The sequence below is a fragment of the Gossypium raimondii genome, chromosome 9 (assembly GCF_025698545.1).
Source record: "Gossypium raimondii isolate GPD5lz chromosome 9, ASM2569854v1, whole genome shotgun sequence".
NCBI classification, from domain to species: Eukaryota; Viridiplantae; Streptophyta; class Magnoliopsida; order Malvales; family Malvaceae; genus Gossypium; species Gossypium raimondii.
Genome location: NC_068573.1, coordinates 40,324,205 through 40,340,908, shown reverse-complemented (window position 1 = coordinate 40,340,908; position 16,704 = coordinate 40,324,205). Strand labels below are relative to the sequence as shown.

Genomic DNA, 16,704 nt, shown 5'->3' with positions numbered 1-16,704 from the left:
CATCTATTATCATTATTCGACTCAAGAGCCATGAAAGATTCAACTGATTCCAAACTTCTATCGATGTAGGGCATTTTTGGAAGATATGGCAGCTATCCTCTTCATCACATCCGCATCTGGGACATTGGGAATTCCTAACAACCCTTTTGATTTTGAGGTTGATAAAAGTTGGGATAAAGTTCCAAGAGATCCTCCATACTGTCATTTGAATTTTTGAAGGAATATGTAATTTCCATAGTTTAGTATAGAAATTTTTTTCCTCGGTATGTACCATTAATCCATTAGGATCAAGGTTAGTTTCCTGTAATAGTTTATAAGCACTCCTTACGGAGAACTCCCCTGTCGGTTCTCCTCTCCATACTTGAAAGTCCTCTTGTACTGTCTCCGCCAATGGAATCTTCAAAATTTTCTCCGCTATGACCGGTTGGAAGGTATTTCTAATCAACTCTATTTTCCAACTCCTACTATTTGAATCAATTAAATCAGAGACTAATTTAATATTATCATTTCCATCTTGAATCGGTATTCTGTCTGCTTCGTTCATTGGTATCCACAAATCGGTCCAGATAGAAATTTGGTCACCTTTCCCTACCCTCCATCCACGTCCTCTTTCAAGGAGTCCTCTCGCAGCCCAAATGCTCTTCCAGGTAAATGAAGGTAAATTCCCTAACCGAGCTTCGTAGAAATCAAAATTAGGGAAATATTTTGCCTTCAAAACACGGGCCAATAATGAATCTGGATAATTAATAAGACGCCACCCCTGCTTCGCTAATAACGCAATATTGAACTGTGCAAAATTACAAAAACTGAGACCTCCATCTTCTTTAAGTAAACAAATATTCTTCCAAGCGCACCAATGGATACTTTTTTTATTTTGTCTCTTTTGCTACCAGAAATTGGCTATAATTTGATCTAGATCTATACAAAGAGTCTTAGGAAGTAAAAAACAAGCCATCGAGTAATTTGGGATAGCTTGGAGAACTGCTTTTATAAACACTTCTTTTCCACATTGAGAGAGAAACTTGATACTCCAACTATCGATTTTTTGCTTTAGCCTATCCTTCAGAGTTTGAAAAGACGATCTCGTTTTTTTTCCCACCATACTAGGAAGCCCTAAATACCTTTCCAAATCATTTGCTCTTCTGACCTCAAAGATCTGTGAAACAACCTCTCTTTCTCTATCTTTTGTGTTTGTACTGAAGAAAACCGTCGATTTATCAAAATTCACACATTGCCCAGAACTTACTTCATAATCCTTCAGAATCTGTTTCAATGAATGCGCACCCCTTTCAGTAGCTTCTGCAAATAAAATGCAGTCATCTGCAAACAATAAGTGAGTTATAGCTGGCCCGCTTCTACTTGCTTTAACACCTTTAAGAACATTATCTCTTTCTGCAAGCCTCATTAAACTTAAGATTCCCTCCCTACAAAAAAGAAATAAAAACGGGCTTAGAGGATCCCCTTGTCTGAGACCTCTAGATGGAAGAAACGTTCGTCCAGTATTGCCATTGCAAATTACAGAATACGAGACCGAAGAGACACATTTCAATACTAACTCAACCCATCCTGGATAAAAGCCCATTTTTTTCATCACCCCTTCCACAAAACCCCATTTAACTTTATCGTAAGCCTTACTCATGTCCAATTTAACAGCCATGAATCCTTTTTTTCCCAACCTCTTGAGCTTTAAGGTGTGAAGAATTTCATAAGCAAGTAGCACATTATCAGAAATCAACCTTCCTGGAACAAAAGCACTCTGTGCTAAATCAATACATTTATGAATTACTCCCCGAAGTCTATTTGCAATGACTTTAGCAATCAGTTTATAGATCACATTACATAAGCTAATAAGTCTAAACTGAATAATGCTTGAGGGATTCTGGATTTTTGGGATGAGCACAATGTTTGTTTTGTTAATTGAACGCAAATCCATACCTTCATTTAATCTTTAGAGGCAAAAATTGGAGACGTCATCACCAATAATTGGCCAGCATTTTTGATAAAATAAGGCTGGAAAACTATCCTCTCCTGGAGCCTTTGTCGGTCCTATTTCTGAAAGAGCTTCCCGTATCTCCTCTTTCGTGTACCTTGCCTTTAGTTTACTGTTATCTTCCTCAGAAATACATCTATCAATGCCTGATAAAATTTTCACGTAGCAATTTTGCCCTCCTGCTAAAAATAACTTTAAAAAATATGAACTAGCAATGACCTCCATCTCCCTGCAATCCTCTGTCTCCCTTCCATCTTCAAATTGCAACCTTTGGATCCTATTATGCTTCCTTCTTTGAGACGCTTGTTTGTGAAAGAAAGCTGTATTTCTATCTCCATATTTCAGCCAGTTAATTCGGGCCCTTTGCTCTCAATATCTTTCATTCTTGTCAATCTCAAAGTTCAGGTGGAGTTTTGTATCAATAATCTCTGCCAGGTTCTCATCACTTCTCTCTGATTCAAGTAAAACTTCCAGTCTAGAAGTTAAAGCCTCTTTATTCATCTTCCTCCTTTGCTGAACCAAAGCTCCTCACCTCTCTAATCCTCTTTTTAAGTTTTCCAGCCTGTATAAAAAATCTCCTGTGGAATTTTCCCAAATACGTTTGATTTCGTTGAAGAATGTCTCCTTTAAAACCCACCAAGCTTCGAATTTGAAATTCTTTTCTGTCCCTTTTAACTCTGAAGTTCATATCAATAAGAAGTGGACAATGATCAGAAAATGAATATGGGAGGTGTTGAATAAGAGTATTAGGGAATAAAGAATGCCATTGCTCTGTTGCCACTCCTCTGTCAAGTCTTTCTTGAATGTTTGTTTCTGGCAAATTACCCCTCTCCCACGTGAACCGCTTGCCTGAATAACCCAAGTCTATCAGATTACAATCATCTAAAGCCTTTCGAAAAGCTTCTCTCCTTTCCTCTCTAGGTATTCTACCTTTCTTCTCAAAACCGTATAAGATTTCATTAAAATCCCCACAAACCATTCATGGAAAATCACCCTGAGTACTAAGTTGTCACAACAAATTCCAAGATTCTTCTCTTTCACCTGAATAAGGAGAACCATAGAACCCTGTGAGTCTCCACTTTCCCCCATCCCCTTCGCCAACAATCACATCAATATGACGATTTGAAAAGCTTTGAAGCACAATATTAACATTCCCTTGCCAAGCTAGACAAAGTCCTCCTCTAGACCCAACCGACTCTACATCAATTCTACACTGAAAACCACAGCTTCCTTGTATTTTTTCCATCATTTTCTTGTTTATTTTAGTCTCTATCAAAAAAATGACCTGGGGATTTTGAAGCTTCAAAGAATACTGGCCAATTTAACCGTCCAAGGATTCCCCAAACCTCGAACATTCCAACTTAAGATTTTCATTGCGGCCGGCCGGCTTGCCTCTTGGCAGCCGCCGATAATGAAAGATTGCTGTCAGGTACCCTCCTGATTCTCCCTTCCATAACACTCCTTTCTTCGGTATCCTCCCTCACTCTTTTTTTCCCTTCCTCCCCAATAATCAACTCATTCTCCAAATCATGTTCCATGGCTGTTTGATTATCAGCAAATGAAGCTCTTTTCCTTTCTGATTGTAAGGAGAGCCTATTACCTTCCAGATTAAAACCTAGAATAGGATCAACAATTCCCTCGAATTTTTTTGACACATCCCCAATCTCTATTTCCCCTAAATGCTCCCCTTTTAGTCGTTCCCCCTTCAAAACCTCCTTCCTCCCTTAACCAGGCACTATTCATTGCTTGGGCTCTTCTGGACTGTGCTCGCAAGGACAAATCCCATCCCAGTTCATTAACATCAGCCCCAGCCTCCATTTTAGCTTCACAAAAGGAATCATTGTGGCCTAAACGGCCACAGTAGAAGCAAAAAAGAGTAAGTCTTTCATATTGAAATCTAACATATGAGCATTTGTTGCGAAACTTAACTTGTTTTTTCCTTTTTAGCGAAAGCCGAATATCAACTTGAACCCTAATACGCATAAAATTCATATTTTCTTTCCCCAAACTAGAGCCATCATAATCTTGAAAATTTCCAATAAAATTTCCTAATTGCATAGCCAAATTCTCCGAATAATATCCAATGGGCACCCCGTGAACTTGAACCCAGAACGGTGAAGAAATTAATGGAACTCTCAGGGGGTCTTCCCCTCCTTTCAGCTTGTGCAAAATCAGTAAATGATTATTAAATGTCCAAGGAGCACCATTAATAACTCTTTCCATATCTATAATATGAAAAAATTTAAATAAGTACCTTTTCTCCCCCAGATCCCTGATTTGAACACCCCTGACAGGATGCCACAAATTTGCCATGGTGCTTTTCATTGCTGGATAATGTATGATACTGGCTGTAAGAAAATAACCAACCAGACTAAGAATTTCTTCCTCACTCACCGGATCTGAATCGTTTTGTACTTGCAGGATCTCTTCTTCTTCTTCATCAAGGGATAGTCCAGCAAAATCTGACTCCATAGACGCCTGTTAAAATAGTGGAAGTGGAAAAATCTGTGCAAAAACTCTAAATCAGAAGGGATACCTCTGAAACGAGAGATACTCAAGAAAACCAAAACCTTGCCAAAGAGGCAGACAGAGACGTGCTAGGGTAGCAGACTTTTTTTTTATATTATTATATTAAATTGACTTTAATTGTATATTCAAAAATTGGATTTTTAATTTTTATTACTAATTAAATTGTTAATTTACAATAACTAACAATGCATAAAGTGTGCACTTTTGACTTTCCTACGTAACCAAGCAACTTCCCCAGGGAAACACACTTGGTTCGGTTTAATATCCTACGTGTGTGTATATATATATATATATGAAATTTTGTTTGGATAGAAGAGTTTGACCAATTATTTTCTCTTTTCATCAAAATGGAAAATCAAGATTTCCAATAACGGCTTGCTTGGTCTAATTAAATATTGCATTGCATATTGTTTTATATGAATGAACCTTTCTTTTTCTTTTCACCACATTTTGCGTAAAGCTACTCATCAACCACAAGTCAATTAAAAGTAACATAAAATAGATATCTTCTCGTTCTCTTACCATTTTACAACCCCCTTAAACAGGAAAAATTATAATTTAGACTCATAAATAATTAAACTAAAAGCTAGCATATGAAACAAGTATAACCCAAAATGAAAAAAAATTTGTTTAACCTCTTAAAAATGAACAAGTACACGCTTCTGCTGTGAATATTTTCTTCATTTTAGCTCTATCATTCATTAGCTTTATTAAATAATAAAATCAATCTCACTCTTAATTTGATTAAATTATAAAATTGTATTCTTTTAAGAAATTTTAAATTTAAAAAATAATTTTTCTCCATTTAAGAATCTAACTCCATTCTAAAAATAACCAAAATCAGTTTGCAAGGCATGAGAAGTTGTAACGTAAAACAAATATGTGGGGCAATTACAGCCCACCAAATGAATTTTCCAGTATTAAGATGACCCATTTTTTTATATATATATATAAATAAAGAAAAGAAAAAGTGAGAAAGAACTGAAAATTTATTAGATTACGGGCTGCAGTATTTGAAGGAGTTAGGGACTGTTCTTTTCCCCTGAAAAAACTGGCAAAAGCAAAAGTCTGCTCTGTACGTTTAATGCTAAATCAATCACAGCAACATTGAAAATGCATGATGTATTAAAAGTAGAATATATGAGGCCACTTAATACTATTTATCGCATAAAATATATAAATTTTAAAAATTTCTATATAAATGCCAAAAGAAGATAGAATTTACAGATGTCTTACCTTTCTTGTCCCATGTGTATATCACTATCCTGATTGCTTTCTATCTTTCGCAACCTCCAATGTCGTCATGTGATGTTATATAATCTGACAGACCACAATAAAAATGTTGGCACAAGCCAGCTTATCTATTCAATACGAGGAAAAAAAAAGACATTTGAAGTAAACATTGTTTTATGCTAGTTGCCTTCAATCTTCTAGTGCTTCATCGTCTTGGTCTTGGTGTGTTTGGGCCATGGCTGAAGTGAAAGGGCAGGTTCTGGTTTTTGTATTAGCCATAGCCTTCATTGGCTGCGTTGTTTCGTATGATCGTCCTCCTGTTCGCAAGAACATTTCCATTCTTCAACCAAAGCAATTTTCCTCAACTTCTCCTCAACAGGTAATCCTTTTTCATTTCTCCTTTCATCATACATTCTTTCATTGAATTTGTATATAGATATTATTTTAAGTTTATTATGGCTTTGCGTGGCGGATTACTGTAAAGAGGGGAAATTGTGTTCATTGGATATTTTTAAAAATATCAGATTCTTTTTTTTTTTTTTTCAATCTCAATTCTCTGGTTTCGTTATTTTTCTTGCTGTTGTAGTTTCATAGTTTTCAATTTGGTATGGTGCTAAAATTATGGGGGCGGAATTGCGTAAGACGTGACCTGCCCTCTTTTGTATCAACTAGGCCTTACTTTTTCCAAGTTTGCATGCCAATTATGGTAGCTACCAATTATTTTGTTGTTTCTGTTTGAAGTTCAAGAGATACCCTCACCGGAAATTCTACCATTTTTTTCTCTATTTATATATAAAGATTCAATATAAAGTCTTTCTGAAAATAGTGAATATATCCGACACTCTATCTAAAATTGTTCATAGATAAAAATCATGGTAAAAGAATAATGCAAGGTTGGTTTTGAGTAGGGATTTGAGATTGTTAGGTTGGAGGAGTGCTGTTAATCAGATGACAAAATGTGCATCATTTCCCAATTTCCAAACCAAACGTAGTGCAATCTTCCATAAATTTTAATGGTGGGATTTTCTTGCTGTCTATTAATGATTCGGTAATGAAATTAACGTGTAGAAGTTAGAGGTGGTTAAGTCAAAGTGGTTGGCCAGAGTCACGATAATGGAGTATAATTCGGACTAAAATTAGTACATGGCATCTTTTCTTCTTCGAAAAACAATATTTTAAAATAACATTTTTGGACTGCATTGCCTGTTATAAGTTGTCGCTTTCCACTTATAGTCGACTTCTTCTAGATTCATGCCATCATTCTCATTACAGACTTAGATAGCTATAGAAATGGCACAGTTGCCAATTCTGTCCTTCTCACCTTTCCTTTGCAACTTTCTGCATATCCATGCAGTCGCCTCTTCCCCATATTATGGAAATAACACATACACACTTCAATTCATTGACCCAACTTTATCTCCATCAAACATTTGAATTAGACATAAATCTCGTTACCCAAATATGGTCAAAACTAATCCAAATACAATGAAACACTGAAATATTGATTGATACAAAAATTAGACGGTAAGTTTAGTTTAGTTTTGGGTTTGGAGATTGAAAATGGTGGTAGTGATATATATGTGTTTGGGTTTAATTGCAATGGTGGTAGTGAGATAAGAATATAAACTAATTACAAGGATATTAAATTTAAAATGTATATATTAAATTATTAAAATTTGTATTAAATAAAATAAAATTAAAAATTATATTGTATTAATTATAATTAAAAATACTAAAATTATATTAATTTTAAATAATTTACTAAAACAAATTATTATTAGTTCTATATTAGATTTATATTAAATAATATAGTCTCATTTACTATTTATATTAATTTTGTATGAATATGTTTGATACATAATTCTGTTATGTGCTATATTATAATATATATTAAATTATTAAAATAATGTTCTATTAAATAATAATTAAAAATATATTTAAACTAAAATAAATTAATAATAACAAAATAGAGGAGTTAATATAGTAATTATCTTACTCCGGTGCATTCATCGGAGGTTTTACCTCTGGTTAGTATTTGGGGAACCAGTGTATTTAGACCACCCACTGAAGATGTTCCAAACAAACTCCAGTGCGTTTCAATGGCAATTTTTTACCCTTGAGTGAATCCAGAGGAAGGTTTAGAATATTTGATGCTGATTTAAGACAAAAATACGAGGTAGCAGCCAATACCGTCGATACCAGTACAGTTTCGATGAATATATCCCTAGCTACTAGGTTCAAAATATGATGAAGGGTAGCATATTTTTGGCTTTAAACTATGCTACTATGCTAGTGTAAATAATTCAATCATTATGATTAACCCTTTTGTTAAAAAATGAAAATTGACTGTTTCAGGTGCATATATCCGCAGTTGGTCCTGATAAAATGAGGATATCTTGGATTACCCAAAGCTCAGCTCCATCAGTAGTAGAATACGGTACATCAGCAGGGGCTTACACGGAATCTGCAACTGGAACTTCTTCTTCCTATCGTTACCTTGTATATAAATCCGGTCAAATTCATCACGTAGTCATCGGTCCCTTGGATCCCAACACTGCCTATTACTATCGTTGCAGCTCTGATTCAACCCGCCAATTTAGTCTCAAAACCCCTCCGGCTCATCTTCCCATCAAATTCACCGTTGTTGGTATGTCAGGTTCTAAACACCTAAATTTCTAGTTCTTGTTTTACGTTATTGATTATGCAAATGTGTGTGCATTGCAAGGTGATCTTGGACAGACAGGATGGACAAACTCAACTCTCCAACACATAGCACAATCGAATTACGACATGTTGCTACTGCCAGGGGACCTAGCGTATGCTGATTTTGTACAACCTCTTTGGGATTCATTTGGCCGCCTGGTCGAGCCACTGGCTAGCCAAAGACCCTGGATGGTTACGCAAGGGAACCACGAAGTCGAAAAGATCCCCATCATCCATTCGACGCCCTTCACCGCCTACAATGCACGATGGCGCATGCCATTTGAGGAAAGCGGTTCCACTTCCAACTTGTACTACTCCTTCGATGTGGCCGGTGTCCACATTATCATGCTCGGCTCTTACACTGATTTTGATCCTGATTCGGATCAATTCAAGTGGCTGCAAGGTGATTTGGGGAACATTGACAGGGGAAAAACCCCATGGATCGTTGCGCTAATCCATGCACCCTGGTACAATACCAATACTGATCACCAAGGAGAACCTGAATCAGATCTCATGAAGCAACACATGGAAGTTTTGCTTTATAAAGCACGGGTGGATATTGTTTTTGCTGGCCATGTTCATGCTTATGAACGCTTTGTAAGCTTTCCTTTTCATCTTCTTTTTTATTTTTTCCCCATATATTCAAGTTTTCTTATAATTGCATCTTTGTCCCTTTCAATGTCTAGAGTCGGGTATACAATGGACAAGCTGATAATTGCGGTCCGATTCACATCACAATCGGCGACGGTGGCAACCGTGAAGGTCTAGCTAAAAGGTGAGTCAGTTTTCCAAAGATAAACATGGCCAACTGTTGTTTAATTGAATCTAAAATGATGAAAACATGTTTTGTTACGAGTTGTTTAGGTATATGGATCCGATAGCTGGAATATCAGTATTCAGGGAAGCAAGCTTCGGGCACGGCCAACTTGAGGTGGTGAATGCAACGGATGCAGTTTGGACATGGCATAGGAACGATGATGATGTCTCAGTTGTTTCAGATGCAGTTTGGCTCAGAAGCCTCTCCTCGAGTCCTGCTTGTAAATCTTAACATTTAATCCTATGATACAATTGATTCATTGATTAAAAAAAAAACAAATCTCAGAACCATAGGAAAAATGCAATAATAAAAGAGGAAATCGTTTTTAAATGATTTTCTATGCAGGTTTGCAAATAACATGCTTCCATGTTTTTGAATAATAGATTAAAATTCAAATGATTCTTCAAGAGACTAATGACAAATGTGGCATCGAGCTCAATAATAATATTTGCCTGAGAGATCATTCCTAAGAACCCGTAGTATGAGCAATCTAATTACCGCAGTGGTCATGAATAATGGTGCCAGTACCGGCTGCACCCCAGTTACCAAAGGAAGACCATCTGTAGACTGCAATGAAATTAAACCATCGCAAGGGTTGGGCAAAAAATAAAACACCATCGTCAGGGAGGTGGCAGAATAAATATTAACTACTTAACAAAAACACTTTCAAAAACTACTATTTTAAAAGAACAAAAATGTATCATTCTTTTTAAAAAATATTGCTCGACTGCATTGTATATGTTTACATATTTTTAACTATTATTCTTTTTCAAAAAATTATAATCATTAAAATTTATATATATTTTACATTTTTTTCTCTCACACACGTTTTAAATACAATAGTTTATTCAATACGTATTCAGGGGCGAAGTCAGAAATTCTTTTTTGGGGGGCCGAAATTAAATTGTAACTTTTATATATGATAATATAAATGTAATTTCACCAATTGAGTAGCCTATATTTTTATAATTTTTAAAGGATTAAATTAAATCTTTATCATTTTAAGTGGTCCAAAGTACAATTTTATTTTTACTAATTTAAAATTTAAAAAATTTTAAAGGGCCTACATGAAAAATTCTGTTTTAGAGGAGGTTGGGGCCTTGCCAGCCCCCCTAAATACGCCTCTATACATATCAAATGAATGGTAAAACTGTAACTTAAATGAAGTATATATATAGAACAACCAGGAGATTTTATACTTTTCGAAGATGAAAACAAGGTTTGCAAATTAATAAAGTCGTTATACAGTTTGAACCAAACGACTAAATAATGTCATGAAAAATTTTATACAACAATACTATAAATGGATTCAAACAGAATGGGGTTGATAAGTGCATATATTCAAAGTTTACTAATGATTTGTACTAATGACTAACATAAATGAGACAAAGAGCTGTCTAACCTCTATTTTTAAATGAAATATTCAAATGAGGTTGATCTGATATTCGACATTAAAGTTAAGAAACGTAGTATTAATGGTTAAGAATATTGAAAAATTAATTGCAAAGTTTAAACATCTCAATATAAAAGAAGTTAATACTCCTTTCAACTCGAGCATGAAATTGGTTGAAACTCATGATAAAGCAATTGCTCAAGTGTTGTTGGAAGTACCATGTATGTCATGCATTGTAGCATTTACAGTATGCAGAAACCTAGTATTGCAAGTGTTCTTAAATATCTTAAAAGAACTAAAAACTTTGACATACATTATTTAGATTTTTCAGCGTTTTAGAAGGAGTTTTTGATGCAAGTAGGATTATTAATGCAAATGATAATAAATCAACTAGGAGGAACTGTCAATTGGGCTAATAGGAAACAAGCTTGCATCTCTCATTCAACCATAGAATCGAAATTCAAAGCTTTAGTTGCAACATCCAGAGAAGTAGAATAGCTGAGAAATTAGTTATTGGATATAAAGTTGTGGTTGCAACTAATGCCATCCATTTCTTTGTTTCGTGATAGTGTAGCCACTATGCTTAGAGCACATATATATATATATATATATATATATGCATATATAAAATAGAAAGCTAGACATATTAGCATAAAACATGATTATATTTGAGAATTGATCTTTAATGGGATACTTATCATTACTTATGTCAAATCAGCTAGCAAGTTAGCAGATCCTTCAACTAAATCATTATCAAGGGATTTGATAAGTAGTACTACAAAAGAATAAAACCCTTATTAGACACCAAAAATAAGAATCCAACTTTTAATAATAAATGTCTAATTATTAAATTTTAAAGGGTAAAAACAAGTTGTTGTGTGTGAAGCACTAGTAAATCCCATTCTAAATAGAAAATGAAATGAAGACTAGTGCTGTAATACCCCCTACCCGTATTTGTCGTTGAAATAGGGTACGAGGCATTACCAGATTTTACCGAATAAATTTTTCGTTATTACGATTTAAATACTATTCATTTATCGAAACATGTCATGATGTCCCTTGGATGGGCCTCCAAAGCCCAAAACATACATTGAAACCAAATCGGGATTAAATCGAAACCATGAGAAATTTTTCGCAAAATCCCAAAGTTTTTTTTTTGAACTCAATATAACCCCTTTATAAATATCTAATCTCCCTTGCAATTTTAAACCGAGACCAATCCAACACAACCAATCCATTTTAACATATTTTCAAGATAGATTTAACGTATTCATAAGACAACATCATCACATACTAAAACTAAAATTTGTTAGCCATACCAATGGCTAACCATACATTCATTTCACATTAACATTTACTTTACTAGCTTATACATGCCATTGATTTCCAAAATAAAGTTTCTTTATATACCGAAATCTTGAGGTTGATAGTGTGATACGTCTCTGACCGAATCCGACCTCCGAGCTCTTAACACTACAAAACAGGGGAAAAAGAAACAGGGTAAGCACTTTGTGCTTAGTAAGTTCATGTAACAAGAATTATACTTACCTAATATTTTCAATACAATGCAATAAACATTCATAAACCCACTCAATACATTATTCCCCTATCATGCACAAACTCAACATTCAAATTAGTCCAATAATTTCCATGTATCAATAATATATACCATGATTGATGAGCTCATCAATACCATGATTTCCATTCCCTTGTTATTTTTCCATATTTATCCCGTTGAACTACTTGAAATTTCGATGGATTTTCAAGGGTACACTTTAGTGTACAGATCCGGGTCCGTCAATTCATATTCATGTGCGCACATTTCCATTTCAGATAGCACACTCCCTCGAACCTCATCCTTACAGCGGGATTACCAGTCCAGGCTAAATCCCCTGTAATATAAACTCATAGAGTATTGTCGGGATTACCAGTCCAGGCTAAATCCCCTGCAATGGCAATTACTCTAATGAGCTTGGATCTGAATTACCAGTCCAGGCTAAATTCAGACCCTAATTCGGATTACCTGTCCGGACTAAACCCATTTTCCACATATTCTTCGGGAGGGCTAGATCAGAATAGGATCACCCGTCCGGGCTAGATCCTTTTTACCGTCAATTCCTTTTCAAAGATCCATCGAATTTTCCTTCCATTCAACGGGGATTTCTTCCCCTTTTTATCAAATATATCAATGTTTCATCAATTTTCATACAATTAACATTCAAATCATATTCACATCAATAACAAACATTTCAAGCATTTAAGAATATAATTCAAGTTACACGAACTTACCTCGATACTTGTTCGTAAACAAAAATCTACTAATCCCGAACTTTTTATTTTCCTCGATCTAGCTTCGTATTTGAATTTTCTGGATCTAAATAAATAAATTTAATCATTAATCTAATACATTTCATGTTCATATGTAACATTCTCTATAATTCCATTATTATTTATAGTGCATTCAAATCTGTCTCATTGAGTCATAATCACTAAATTATTTATATATTGAGCTACAGAACTCAAAATTAAGATCCGCTAATTTTCTCCGAAACTAGACTTAGATATCTTCTTACCATAAAATTTTCAAAATTTTTGGTTCAGCCAATAAGTACAGTTTATTCTTTAAAGTCATCCATATTTTGCTGTTTGACAGTTTTTACCCTTCTTCACTAAAAATTAATTATCTCTTCGTACAGGATTCAGATGATGTTCTCGTTTGTTTCTTTTGAAAATAGACTCATTAAGGATTTTAAACATATAAATTTAAGCTCCTAATTAATTTTCTCCAATTTTTTATGATTTTCAAAATTCAGAACAGAGGAACCCGAATTCATTCTGACCTTGTCTCACAAAATCTATTATATCTCATGATTTACAATTTCATTGCTTACACCATTTATTTTATAAGAAACTAGACTCAATAATATTTAATTTCATATTTTATTCATCTTATAATTCGATCTCTACAATTTTTGGTGATTTTTCAAAGTTGGACCACTGCTGCTGTCCAAAACTGTTTTAGTGCATGATGTTAATTACCATTTTTCCCCTAAGCTTTCAATAAATGATAATTTTATCCCTGCTCAATTAACCTCTCAATTGAGCTGATTTTTCTCAATTAACACTTTATTCCATCACTTTAAACTACTTTATAACCTTTGGAAATTAGAATTTTAGCACTAGACTTTAATTCCAAACGTTTTCATAATTAGGTCCTACAAATCAATTTATATTGAAATTACCTAATAAAATCATCTCATAAACAAATTAAAGCTTAAATTTCATGCTATTTCATCATAAAATTCCAGCACATATTCATAGAAACTTTCAATTTCATTCATAAAATAAAAAACTAATGAATTTAGTAATAGGACCTAGTTGTAAAAGTCTTAGAAACACAAAAATTACAAGAAAAAGGCAAGGATGAACTCACTTGGTGAAAAAATTATGAAGTAACGGCTTGAATAAACCCCTAGGACGTTTTGGCTGATGATAATGAATGAAATATGAAGAGAATTCTTGATATTCCAATTTGGTCCCATTTTTATGTTAGTAAAATTTGTTATTTTCCCATTTTAGCCTTATTTCACTAATTCTCCTGATTTTTCTCAGCTTATGCCGCCCAAAATATCTCCTTTTGGCTTATTTACAATTTATGTCCCTCCTCATTTAACAATTGAGCTATTTAATCCTTCTAGTAACTTTTACACCTTTTTCAATTTAGTCAATTTCACTTAATTGACTACCCAAACATTAAAATTTTCTAACTAAATTTTAATACCATATTACTGAAATTTCATAAATATTTATAAAAATATTTTTGACTCGGTTTTACGAGATCGAGGTCTCGATACCTTATTTTTACCCAATTTCTTCAATAATTTCTTTTTCTAACTAACCACTAAATCGTTTCCTATCATATCAATATTCATGAAAAAATATTAAAATAAATTAATCTTTAAATCGAATTTGTGGGTACGAAACCACTGTTCCGATAACCTTGAATATAGGCCATTACAAGTGCGATCCATCATGTGTAGAGTATGAGTTGAACATTCTTAATAGAGTTAATTGATTGATATTGTCTAAGGCAATGGATACAATAAAGAAACTCTACCTACATAAACAAAAGAAGTAATGTTGCTTCAACAAAAAGAACTAATAGGTTCTCTTGTAAATAAAGGAAAGGATAAGCACAAGGTCATATTAATGCTAAAAGTGAAAAAAATTCATACATATAAATAAAATTAGGTGTGGTGTATCTTCAATTTTAATACAAGAAGTTATGGTTCAATACGTGGACACCAATAATTTTATTAAAATTCTAAGATGCATCGCTAATTGGTGGTTCAAGTTAAGAGATACTATCTTATATGCATAATTTTATTTGTGTGATAGACAAATCAATTACTAACATTTCAAATTAGGGAAGGATTGTTAGTAATTTGCTGTGTCATATTGGAAAAAGATACATAATATAAATAATTTAAATAACAAATTTATTATTATGTTGGCTTACCTATAGTATTTTTATATATAGTCAATAGATTAGCACTTGGGTTTGTGTTTAGTGATGTAATAATACATTTTTTTATTTTTGAAATAATTATAATAATATTTTTTATCAAAAGTTAAATCCAAATTAATATATTGAAATAATACAATTTTCTTGAAATTTTCACAATAAAGAAACATAATTTGGTATTGAAAGGTATTATGTTACAGAAAAACACCCATTGTACATAAAGTATGTATTAAAAGACACATGCTATGATGTTCAACCATTCCATAAGACTCAAATTATGCGGTATTTCTATTTTGTATTAAACGTAAAATTAAAACCTTGAAAAATATAATCCATGCCTCGACCTTATTTCTCTTAATTTTACACCACAAATTCCATACTATAAGAATTTTTTTTTTGTTTTCCACGAACTGTTCCTTCTGGCTCAGCTTATAATGGCCATATAATACAAGTAGGTTGGTTGAAGCTGACATGGCCAAAAGTAATTTATTAATTATTATGATAATTATCATATTCTTCGGAAAGGCTGTAGATGATCCGGTGATGCTCATCCTTGGGATTTTCTATGCTTGGAGTCTCTCAATCAGTATTCAGATTTTCTGAGACCACCAGCTTCTTTTCGTCTAGGCCTTATAAATCTGCTATTTATATTTGTTGTCTCATTTTCAAAAGAAGAAGACCGGTCTAATATGTTCTAAACTTCCCTATCATTTTTCTTTGTTCAAGCAGCTATACAGACTAAAATGAAGACTCAGCAGATTTACTATAATCTATTCTTTACTTTTAGGTATAAGATATTGGTTTTGCCCTTTTCTGTGAAGAACTGTATACATTGGAGAAAGGCAAGTAATGATGAAAGCAGCAGTTGAGATCCCTGGCAATGATGGCCAGAAAATTGGAACTACAGCTCATGACATTGACTTTAGAGCAGCCCATCAAGAAGTTAGATTCCTTTCATGGGTAGATGAAGTATATATTGTTACCAACTATGTTGTTTTATCAAATCCAAATTCTGGGATTCATAAGTAGCATGTAATAATTTTGCCGGCCGGGATGAATTAATTAAAACGAATTTGCCACCAATTTGTCTTTCGGATTCGTAACATTGGTTATTAAAGTCAAATTTGGCGCCCTTGTATTCTTTCTTTTAGCTGCCGCTATCATATGTGTGAAATCTTTTGCTTCTTTCTTATGTTTAATATTTGTTATGCATAAAACTGAAACCTGAATAGTGTGCCCACCTTCACTCCTTATGTGTTTCTTTGTTATTATATATATATATATATGTTCAGAATATTTTATGTATTATTGGCGCATAAGTTTCATGTACCATCGGTTTAGGGGTGCTAGCTAAAATGGAAAACTTTTTATTTAGATCTTTTAAAATTTTTAAAATTTTAAATTAGTAAGGGTAAAATTGTACTTTGACCATCCTAAAAATGATAAAAATTTGATTTAATCGTTTAAAAATTATAAAGATATAGGCTATTAAATGGTGCAATTGTATTTTTACT

General features: G+C 33.5%; 1 protein-coding gene and 1 long non-coding RNA gene across 2 annotated transcripts; both read left to right on the top strand.

The window, feature by feature from the left end:
• The first annotated feature begins 591 nt into the window (after positions 1–591).
• LOC128032447 (uncharacterized) lies at positions 592–4,485 on the top strand. Its single transcript, XR_008188610.1, has 2 exons — positions 592–657; positions 4,412–4,485. It is a non-coding gene; the product is annotated as an uncharacterized LOC128032447 (long non-coding RNA).
• Positions 4,486–5,782: 1,297 nt separating this feature from the next.
• On the top strand, positions 5,783–9,613 carry LOC105799685 (probable purple acid phosphatase 20). Its single transcript, XM_012630356.2, has 5 exons — positions 5,783–6,131; positions 8,108–8,399; positions 8,478–9,052; positions 9,142–9,230; positions 9,320–9,613. Exons 1-5 carry the CDS (start codon positions 5,988–5,990, stop codon positions 9,501–9,503), a joined length of 1,284 nt encoding a protein of 427 aa, XP_012485810.1. The 5' UTR covers positions 5,783–5,987; the 3' UTR covers positions 9,504–9,613.
• The last annotated feature ends 7,091 nt before the right edge of the window (positions 9,614–16,704 follow it).

Excerpts from the sequence above, each read along its gene's own strand:
- LOC105799685 (XM_012630356.2), top strand. The coding sequence starts at position 5,988 with ATGGCTGAAGTGAAAGGGCAGGTTCTGGTTTTTGTATTAGCCATAGCC. Across the intron at positions 6,132-8,107 it reads CCTCAACTTCTCCTCAACAG|GTGCATATATCCGCAGTTGG; the intron begins GTAATCCTTTTT and ends TGACTGTTTCAG. Across the intron at positions 9,231-9,319 it reads CGTGAAGGTCTAGCTAAAAG|GTATATGGATCCGATAGCTG; the intron begins GTGAGTCAGTTT and ends CGAGTTGTTTAG.